This window comes from Poromitra crassiceps (assembly GCF_964638095.1).
Source record: "Poromitra crassiceps genome assembly, chromosome: 9".
NCBI classification, from domain to species: Eukaryota; Metazoa; Chordata; class Actinopteri; order Beryciformes; family Melamphaidae; genus Poromitra; species Poromitra crassiceps.
Genome location: NC_139630.1, coordinates 28,537,827 through 28,548,892, shown reverse-complemented (window position 1 = coordinate 28,548,892; position 11,066 = coordinate 28,537,827). Strand labels below are relative to the sequence as shown.

The following is an 11,066-nucleotide window of genomic DNA, read 5'->3' as shown; positions in this document are numbered from 1 at the left end:
GTCAAGGCTCACATTCAGGAACTATTGCGTAGTGACGTCATTCGGCCAAGCTGCAGCCCTTATGCCTCTCCCATAGTCATTGTTCAAAAGAAAGATAGCAGCATGAGGCTGTGCGTGGACTATAGGCTCCTTAATGCAAAGACAAGGAAAGATGCATATCCATTGCCACGGATAGAAGAGTCTCTGGATGCCCTGGGAGGGGCAAAATGGTTTTCCACACTTGACTTGGCCAGTGGTTATAACCAGGTGGCCGTCGCTGAGAAGGACAAGGCCAAGACCACTTTCTGCACACCATTTGGACTTTTTGAATTCAATCGAATGCCTTTTGGTTTGTGCAATGCGCCCAGCACCTTCCAGCGATTGATGGAGCGCATCTATGGTGATCAATCTCTCCAGTCACTCTTGTTATATCTTGACGATGTTATTGTATTCTCACCCACCTTTGAAGAGCACCTACAGCGCATGGAATTGGAAGTAAGCTAACCTAACACACCATCTTACCTCCACCTCACTCAGGACTCAGGCACAGTCATCATGACCAGCACGTATCGTCATGCTCACATTGCTCAGGACATTTATCCAAAGAATAACGTTTAGAAACTGACATCGGACATTTTGTGTGTGTGCAGTGTGTGGTATGTGGACGAACCTACCTCTGTTTATCTGTCAAAGCAGAAACCCCCTGTGTCCCCCTTACGAAGGTTTGAAATTGGTCTTCATGTTACACATCCGCGTATGCGCAGTGTGCACAGTCGGCTCGTGCACGTTAGACCCCCCTCCCACCCTCCCCCACCGCATTTGCGCCAAGTCCCGCCCTTCTCTGTCTCTGATTAGCTTAACCCAGAGGCATGTAGATAGAAGAGTCCCGACATCTCCATTCACTCCAATGGACCAGTTTTTTACTCTCCAGAGTTCCAGGAAGTAAGGTCCTGGATTAAGCAGCACTGTCGAATTGCAGAAAAATAGACAGTTTGTGTTGTACTCTGAAAAGGTTCCCCCCCCCTTGAATCAAATTGTACATTATCAGCTTTATTTTAGCATGCAAAAGTAGGGCAAGACCCATTCCTGGCTGTTCATTGGCTAATGAGTCTCGCATTTTTGGTCCTCCGCTGATGCCACTCTCTCTCTAACCCAGAACTGTAGATAAACATGACATAATTTCCAGTTGAGTGACATCATTTCACAAACACACACAATTGTTGCCTCGATCCAGACCCAAATCTGCTTGTAAGATGGCACTCCTCTCCCCAAAAGGAAGAGCTAATTCCCAGTGGTTAATTGAGATCGATCCATTACTTTCACTTACTTCGACTAGAAAATAACAAATAACTTGACTATAATTTCTGGCCTTCAATTTGGCGTCTTAGTTTTTTTTTTATAAATAATTTTTTTCCCGATTTTTTTATCCCATTTTTATCCAGATTTTTTATTTATTTATCCTGGTTGCTGCTCCACCCTCTGCCAATCTGGGGAGAGCCGAAACTGGCTCCATGCTTTCTCCGAGACATGGGCAGTAGCCAGCCGCTTCTTTTCACCTGACAGGGGAAGCTTCACTGGTACGACATAGCACGTGGGAGGATCACGCTATTCCAACGACGAGTTCCCCTCCCGCCGAACAGGCGCCCCTAACGACCAGAGGAGGCACCACATCAGCGACCAGGATATTGCATGTTCTTGGTGAAGGGGTTCCTATATGAAGGAAACCCCCAGCATGGGGAGAACATGCAAACTCCACACAGGAAGGCCCTTTTGACGACCCCACCCGGGCGGCGGGCACTCGAGGACATGCGGACGGGCACGCATTCCTTCAGCGCTCACAGCGTCCCAGGTGGGAATCGAACCCAGGACCTTCCAGCTGTGAGGTGACAGCGTTGGCGTCATACAGTTAACTCACATTACAGCAACTCACGGCTGGCGATTCCCAACTTGGCCTGACCTTCAACTTGGCGTCTTACAACAAACTTACAGCTGGCGCTTTCCAACTCGGCCTGGCCTTCAACGTTGGCGTCTTACAACACCTCACAGCTAGCGCTTCTCAACTTGGCACCTCCCAACTTGGCCCCCTTGGCCCCCAACTTGTTGCTTTGAACAATTGCAAATGCATTCAACAGTTGCTTGAGTGACATCACTGATGACATCACGACTGCCTAATGACATCACAGTCGAGCAATTGCGTGACATCACTTCCAGTTGAGTGACATCACTCGCCAGATCTTGTGAGACTGCTCCTGTGTATGAGCATGAGATGGATTCTCCCAGCGGCCCAGGTGACTTTTCACAACTGCCTAACCCTAACCCAGGTGACTCTCATGTCACATCTCATGCTCCTACACACAAAGTCACTCATAGAAGCGGTTGCACCCCTTAAAAATGTTAGGTTGACTACATTTTCTATGTCCCTTCAGCTGCTCTTACTTAAAATACTCCTGATATCAACACACTTTAATTGTGCACTTTTGTCTACAAATGTATATACACACATGACGCTCCAAATTATAACATGCATATACACACATGATGCAAGACATTCAGATCACCTTCACCCCACCCCCCTACTGTCATACGACTAATAACCAAATTTCAATACGTTACAGAGGTGCTATGGAATACTGATATCAATATTGCAAAAACAAGCATTATCTCTTAAAATTTCAACTAGAATCTCCCTGATGAATCACACAGCCCAAATACAGTACACATACACCTCACACAGCCATTTTATTGTCTACTTGCCTATTCTTCTAGTGACATTATATATTTTGTAATATCTTTTGAGTGAAATATATATATATAATAGTGTATTTAATAATAGTATATCATGTAACAATATAATAAAAGTAGCATATCATTAGTAGTATATAATGTATAGTGTTACATTTCTATCACTATCTATGCATTACCTTGCCATGTTTTTATGTTTTATTTTGGTTGCCCCTTTGTTTTATTTTTTGTCCTCTTTTTCTTTTTTCTTATTTTTGTCTGCTTGTTCTTTTCATGTTTCTGTTATCTCTTTCTTTTTAATATGTGCAAATAAATAAACGAAAAAACATTTACCGGTACAAGGAAAGACATTTCCTCCATTCCAATCCAGACAGCTGACTTGAGGTGACGGGAAGGAAATAATGTGAGGAGGAATGTGTTGAGTCTTTTATAAAGATTAAATTCACAGATGTATGCAAGCACACGACACAGAGATACAAGAGAGAGGAAGACTGTGACACAACACTGTCGTTGGACACAACACAGTTTCGAGGAGATAAAACAAATGGGACTTGAATACGGATCTGTGGTCAGAGAATAACTAAAAGAAGAGGAAGGAACAAAAGATGAAACGTTTTTTCAGTTTCTACATGTTTGTCTCAGTGTTTCTGGACCAGGCCAATGCTATCCATGGTATTACGAATGGGATGTCTGCATCTGCCACCGCACCTGGTGACATTATTATTGGGGGACTTTTTCCAATACATGAAAGTGTTCACATTACCATTGCAGAAGATGGCACAGAAATACGGACTTGTAACAGGTACGTCTTCACCCTGACGTGTTAAGTGGTGTTAGCATGGGTACAGTAGGCTATACACATAGGCACTGGACCTTGTGTGTGTGTGTGTGTGTGTGTGTGTGTGTGTGTGTGTGTGTGTGTGTGTGTGTGTGTGTGTGTCTGTGTGTTTATTTATAGAGTCCATTTGGTTTGCGTCCCTCAGGTTCAACCCTGCTCGGCTGGTCCAGTCTCTCACAGTGGTGCAGATGGTGGAGGAGGTAAACAGGCGGTCTGAGTTGGGGCCCCTCAGGCTGGGTTATCACATCCTGGACTCCTGCTCCGACGTGACCACCGCACTGCAGCAGATCCTGGCCTTCATGAGGAGAGGGAGCGGGCAATGTCAGTAATTGATTCAGTAATCGAGCTTGCAGGCGTCCAATCAGTAGCAGATTCTGAAATCTGAAAATGCATTTTTGGAATCTCTGAGATTCCATGTTCAGACTAGGAGGCCAAATCTGATTTGTGAACTTTAGTGACCTATTAATGATTCTATCCAGATTGGTTTTATGAGTCTGGACGCTCCAAGTCTGATTTGTGTCACTTGTCCCAAACCATGGAGGTCTGGACACACAGATCCGACTTGAACACTTGCCCAAATCAGATTTGTGGCAGTGCGGACACACTCCAAAATCAGATTTGGGAAACCAATCAAATCGGATTTGCCTGTAGTGTGAACATGGCCTAGAGACAACAAACGATCAGGATCAGATACATGACACATGGATTACTAATTTTACACCCACAAAAACAAAACAAAATACGAATATGGGAGGATTAGAAGCAGGCTAATTTTCAAAACTATAGGCTACGTTTATGGTAGTAAAGTTGACAAAACTTTTGATAGAAACACATTTTTTAAGGTCCCCGTTGGACTGAGGGTACCGCTATCACACCATATGGCAATGGTATATTTCTTTTAGAATCCATTCACAAAACCTGATGCAGGCCATGTGTTTCTGGCCAGCTTTCTGAAACCTTTTATTTATTTAGGGAAGGTTCACTGAGCACATGCATCCACAGTCACACACATTCCCAATTACAGCAGTCTTCTACTGTATCAACTGAGCAGCTCTGGAGCAGTTTGGGGTCAAGTAGCTCGTTCAAAGGTTACCTGGACTGTAGCTGTGACCCTTGTTTGTTCACTTTTCCTGCCCAAATGGTTTTAAGACAATAGCCACAAATGATGATGATGATGATGATGATGATGTTTTTAGTTTAGTTTAGTTTATTTAACAAACTTCAAGTACAGGGTAAAAAAAAACCTATAAATGACATTGTCAGGGATAGCATAGACTCAGCTCTCAGTCTTAATCCGTTTAGGTGGCGCTGTTGGCGCCGCTCACCAAACGTCGGGAAACCGAGACTAGGGATAGCACGATAAAGTCCAGGACTTATGATGATGATGATGATGATGATGATGATGATGATAATGATGAGCATCGGTGATGTGCTCGTTGACACAAAATCCAAATAGTGACTAACAAATTGTCTCCTAATCCTTAGGTGAGGACAGCAGTAAGGATGGTCCAGAGCTTCCCTCCTCACCTGTCTTGACTGTCATCGGTGATTACCACTCAGAGATATCCATAGCGGTTGCTAGGCAACTCAACCTGGAGCACATCCCTGAGGTATGACTGAGCTTAAATACCTGTTGATTCAACTAAAGCTATTAAATACTGTTGGATGATAGAGCTCTGCATTCGTATATCTGAGCTATCTGCATTGGAGAAAAAGAGTATTGATAAAAGGAAAACTTCATCCAGCCCAACGCTATTCTAAGATATAAAAGAGTCTCGTAGTAACCAGCTGTAGATCTATGTCTGATCCCTCTTCACACGTGGTTACGGACCACTCCCTGAGACCAGAACAAAATGTGTGACAGACATATGAATTGACCAACCACGGACCTCCTTATTTGGAATGACGCAACTTGTGGGGCGGTACATTTTGAGCGATGCACCAATGCGCACAGAGAGACGGACTTCTGTAACAACCCAGCCAATCAGAGGCTTGCCGCAAAAAATTCCTATGGCAAAACCCGGAAATGCTGATTCAGACCCTCCGCTACGGAGGGTCTGACCATGTGAGAGACGATGTGATTATAGTTCTTGTATAATGTCATGTTTCTTCATTCCTAACAGATAAGTTACGGTTCAACCTCTGGTCTCCTGAGTGATAAGAACCGCTTTCCAAACTTTATGCGGACAGTACCAGAGGACGATCACCAGGCACGTGCCATCATCGAGATTCTGAATAACCAGAATTGGACCTGGGTTGGTGTGGTGACAGCTGATGGTGACTATGGTCGCTATGCGCTTGAGCGCCTCCAGCATCATGCAGCAAAGAACAACATCTGCTTGGCATTCACCTCCATCCTACCAGATGTTCTGGGTGACTATAACCTTAAGCGCCGCATTAAGGCAACAGTCAAAAGCATTATTGACAACCCCAACGTCAAGGTCATCGTGTCCTTCGCCAAGCCCGACCATATGGTGATTCTTTTTAAAAGTCTTCTTCAAGACCCGCGAGGCAGAGGGAAGGTTTGGGTGGCCAGTGACAATTGGTCAGAGTCAAGGCGTGTGTTAGGGAACTGGAATCTGAGTGATGCAGGAACCATCATTGGGGTCACTCTTAAGTGTGCTGCAAACACCTCCAAGTTTGTGCAGTACCTCAGTAATCTTGACGTAAACCCTGATGCCCACAAGAACAACACTTTCTTGCGTAGGTTTCTAAAGACCAGTGAATCAGCCATTGAGATGCTGAAGGAGAAGGTCCGTCCCTATGCTGTGTTGAGTGTGGGGTTGGCAGTTCGAGCTATTGCCCAGGCTGTGGAAGATCTCTGTGTTGATAGAGACTGTAAGACCAGCAAGAGACTGCAGCCCTCGGAGGTAAATACATGCGCGCGCGCGCGCGCGCACACACACACACACACACACACACACACACACACACACACACACACACACACACACACACACACACACACACACACACACGACATTAGACGATTGGAAGTCACATGAAAATGTGACTATCTTTTCACATGATCACAAATTCACTCTATGTTCATCATTTTGCACGTCAGGTGAAGGAAGCCCTACGGAGAGCCACGTTTCACATGGATGGGCAAAACTACAAATTCGATAAAAGAGGTGACCTCAACACAGGATATGATGTCGTCCTTTGGCGTCAGCAGATTCCATCAGCATTTGTGCACGTGAATGACATCATAGCCAATTACAGCATCCAAGAAGGGAAATTGACTTTTACCTCAGGAGAGCATTTCTTCAATCTCGCAGTAATACATTTTATTTTTTAATTTGTTTCTCTCTACACTTCTTTCATGTCTTCACCTTCTCTTCTCTTAATCTATATTCTCTGTTTCCCCATTCTCTCCTCAGTCACTCCGTGACACGGTGGTTTCCAGGTGCTCAAACAGCTGTGCTCCAGGCTTCAGGAAGAAGTCAGCGACGGGACAGCTTGTCTGCTGCTATGAATGTGTCCCCTGCCCTGAGAACTACTTCTCCAGTGACACAGGTGTGCATTAGTTTCACCTTAATTTTGGCTCCCCTCTACAGCTAGCCTTATATGCTACCAAATAATGAAGACACGCAGGGGCGGTTTTAGGTTTAGACCTTTGGGGGGGCTCAGCCCCCAATCCGAATATCCCGGACTGCAGACCTCCTAGGGGGGTCCGGGCGCATGCCCCCCGGGAGATTTATTTTTTACATTTTAAAGTAAAAATTAATCAACCTGGTGCACTTTGAGAGCAGAATAGGCTAGATCTCTGAAGAACTACACACAGCACATTAATATCCTCTTTACTGTTCTGTTGCTTTACAATGATGATGAAAAAATAATAGTCTCACTATATATATCCTGCATACAGGTAGAATGGTACGTAGAATATTGCTTGCTTACATTCAATGGTGGCCCTTCTATACCAAAATCACGTCCAGGGAAGAACTCAAGTACAAAGTAACATTTGCTGTGTAGGCATACCAAAAGTAAAATGATCAAATAACCAAAGGGGAATTTCCTAACTTTGTTTGGAATGATGTTCAGGATGTGATTATCCTAGAGTTCACAATAGGTCATTTTATACAGTATAAGGTCAAGTAAAAAAAAGTATTATCACATTTTGAAATGGTTACTATGAGGCCAGTATTGCATCACACATTAATGTGATTTGGCTCTTTGGAATCACCGGGCTCTCAGCTTTGTAGCATACCCACGCCATATACGATTCCATGTTAAAAATACATACTACAGCATGCGCTGGGATGCGTCATCAGTGATGTTAACTGGGGTCGTAAGGTGTTTCGGGTCTGTCGAACATCATACACCCTCGCCCAGTAGACCCAGCCGAGGGCCGAGGCTGATTAAGACCCCGACCCGCATCCCAGAAGCAGCCGCTCACAGTTCAGCCCTCCTACTCTGTCTGCAATGTTGCCCGCAGAAGGGCTGATCACGCCCAATCCGCTGCAATAGAGCTAGTGCTACACCGCAGCATTGCAAGACCCTTCAGTGCATGGAGGGTCTAAGGCCCTGTGGGTTACTCCCGGCCGCGCTCCTCCTTCGTCTCACCAGACCCTCCCGGGGCAAAGGCATTCAGAGGCAGAGAGGATGCCTCAAGAAGGCCTGTGTGTTGCACGTCATTCGCCTGCGCCGAGCACCTCGCTCTAGCCTGAAGGACCCCAGGCCGCGCCGATCTTTGCACAGATTTTCAGGAGGCTAATGACTGTTTTGGCACAACAGTGTGCAGAAATAGGGAAACAAAAAAGGCAAGAATAACATATTTTCACTGCATGCAGAACACTGTCTTTAGGATCCTGGAGCTCATATACCCTATGTATACCCTAAGACATGCTGTAAAGCTAAGAGCCATGTGGTTCTAATTAGCCCAATTTCATTCAGATATCTTGATGTGAGAGGTCAAGGGACCCAATTGAGTAGTCATGCCCATTTAGATTTGTCAAAAACGTTGTTTTGTTACATGCTATGCGGGTGGTAGGCGAGTGCAGTATTGTGTTGTTTCTAAGAGATCTTCCTCTGTTTCTAGATTCTGTGGTGTGTTCTAAATGTGGCACCGACACCCATTACTCCAGGATAGGAAGCGCCAACTGCACCCGCAAGAAAACCGTCTTCCTCGGTTGGGAAAATATCTATTGTATCATACTGCTGGCCTTTACTGCCGTGGCGGCATTGCTCACCCTCTCTGCTGGGATCATCTTCATAGTTTACTGGAACAGCCCTGTTGTGCGGGCGTCAGTGGGCCCCATCTCCCTCCTTCTCCTCCTGTCTCTCTTGGGCACCTTTGTGAGTGTGGTCCTTTTTGGCGGTAGGCCCACCAGGTGGCAGTGCCGAGCGCGGCAGGTACTGTTTGGCCTCAGCTTCACCCTGTGTGTCTCCTGCATCCTGGTCAAGTCCTGTAAGATCGTCTTTGCCTTTGAGTTTGACCCCAGTGTGCAGAGGGTCCTGAAGAAGCTCTATAAGCCCTACATCATCATTGCAGTGTGCATGTTAATTCAAGTAGCCATCTGTAGCCTGTGGCTAGTGTTCCAGGCTCCAAGGCCCAAGTGGGAGCTAATGACAAACAAAGAGGAGCGCCTGTTCAAGTGCGATGAGAAGTCATTTGGTGCGTTTGGAGCTATGCTAGGCTACATTGGCCTGTTGGCTCTCATTGGCTTTGTTTTTGCCTTCAAAGGCAGAAAGCTGCCTCAAAGTTACAACGAAGCAAAGTCCATCACCTTCGGCATGTTGATCTACTTCATGTGCTGGATCATCTTTGGACCAGTGTATGCCAATGTCAAAGGCCAGTACCTTCCAGCAGTGGAGATGGGGGTCATCCTCATCTCAGCCTTTGGCATTCTGTTTTGCCACTTTATGCCAAAGTGTTACATCATTCTGTGCAAACAGGAAGCAAACACAGTGAGCGCGTTCCAGCAGGATATTAGGAGATATTCCATGGGTGACGTGCTACGCGAGGACAGACAGCACCAGCTCTCGCCTCCGTTGGGCTCTGGAGGGCACCAGAACGTAGCGTTAGAGATGGAAACACCAGCATCAGGTGCAGTGCCGGACCAGAGCTCGGCCACAGTGGGGCCATCAGTCTCTGATTCTCCAGACTCTAAGCCAAGTCCCACTGAGAAGCTGAATGAATGCACTTTGAGAAATCATCATAAGCAGTTGAGGAGATATTCAAGCTTACCGACATGCCTACCAAAGTGATTCAACAGCATTGCACATGTCATTACTCACAACTAACAATTCAAATCTTATGTTTCACGAGCAAGGACCACACAATCAACCAGGAATGTTTAACAATTTATTTTAGTAGTAGAACAAACTGCCTGAAGCCCTCCGATCTGCCCCAACTTTACTCACTTTTAAGAATAGACTAAAGACTTTTATGTTTACAGTCGCTTTTAACTGCGTCCAACTATTATAAAGGTTATGGACATTTTTTCAATCATGTGTGTAATCATGCTTCTTATCATGATGTCGGGGGATTTAATATAAAAAAATTGATTTATTCTATTATGCAAACCCAATGAGTCCTCTGTCAGTTTTTAGCTCTTTTTGTAACTGCTGCACCTGTCGCTTAATGCACTTTTTATGCTCTTTCTTAAAGTTCTGTTGTGATGTTTTTAAATGCCTATTTTATTCTCTTCTTTTATTCTTTTATTTTCTTGTGTCAACCATTTTATGTGAAGCACTTTGAATTGCCTTTGTGTATGAAATGTGCTATACAAATAAACTTGACTTGACTTAAATGTAGTTGATCGACGATGCAGAAGCAAGAGCCAAGAGGAGAGAACGGGTTAGGTGATGTTAGGTACACCTAGCTGGGGAGGTGTGGGTGTGAACCTTACAGTCTATGGTGTGAACGCTTGATTGGTTGATTGTGTGGTCCCGCTCCCGAAACTCGCTTTTCAAGCTTTCATACGAGGGATCAGCCGAGCAGCATTTTGGTAACCAAACCGCGTCACTGGGTGGAAACAGTTCACACAACTTTAACTAAACATGCATATATTATACATCTGACTCTTGAGCTACTTCTGCTCTCACTCAAAATGCCAAAATATAAGCGATGTGATGTATGGTTTTTGAGATATTAACGTTTGTTTGGCACAACTCATACTGTACTAGTTAACTGCAGGTGGCAGGGTGTTTTGCAGTGTCGTGAGGTCACGCTGATTCCTCGTATAGAAGATTTGTGTATCTGAAAGAGATTATGTGTAAAGGACAACAATTAAATGTATGTTGATATTGCTACATCTCAGTGTAAATTAACAAAAGAGGGAAATTTGGCCAAAAGATAAGCTATCATTGTATTCTATTTTGTTTGATTTTCTTCTGATAGACCATGAAATGGTCAATATATTCCAATATATAGAAATCAGGCTCTCTGACATTGTCTTTTCTCTCATAGTTTCTTCCCGGAGTTGCCAAAAATATATCTATATATATATTTTCTACATCAATATTTGTATTCCATGTAACAGGGTTTGGCATTTGTTTT

At 44.7% G+C, this 11,066-nt stretch overlaps 1 protein-coding gene across 1 annotated transcript; it reads left to right on the top strand.

Annotated features, from left to right (window-relative positions):
* The first annotated feature begins 3,213 nt into the window (after positions 1–3,213).
* LOC310782144 (G-protein coupled receptor family C group 6 member A-like) lies at positions 3,214–11,066 on the top strand. Its single transcript, XM_083642836.1, has 7 exons — positions 3,214–3,523; positions 3,705–3,880; positions 5,045–5,169; positions 5,683–6,429; positions 6,627–6,839; positions 6,943–7,078; positions 8,604–11,066. Exons 1-7 carry the CDS (start codon positions 3,327–3,329, stop codon positions 9,770–9,772), a joined length of 2,763 nt encoding a protein of 920 aa, XP_083498962.1. The 5' UTR covers positions 3,214–3,326; the 3' UTR covers positions 9,773–11,066.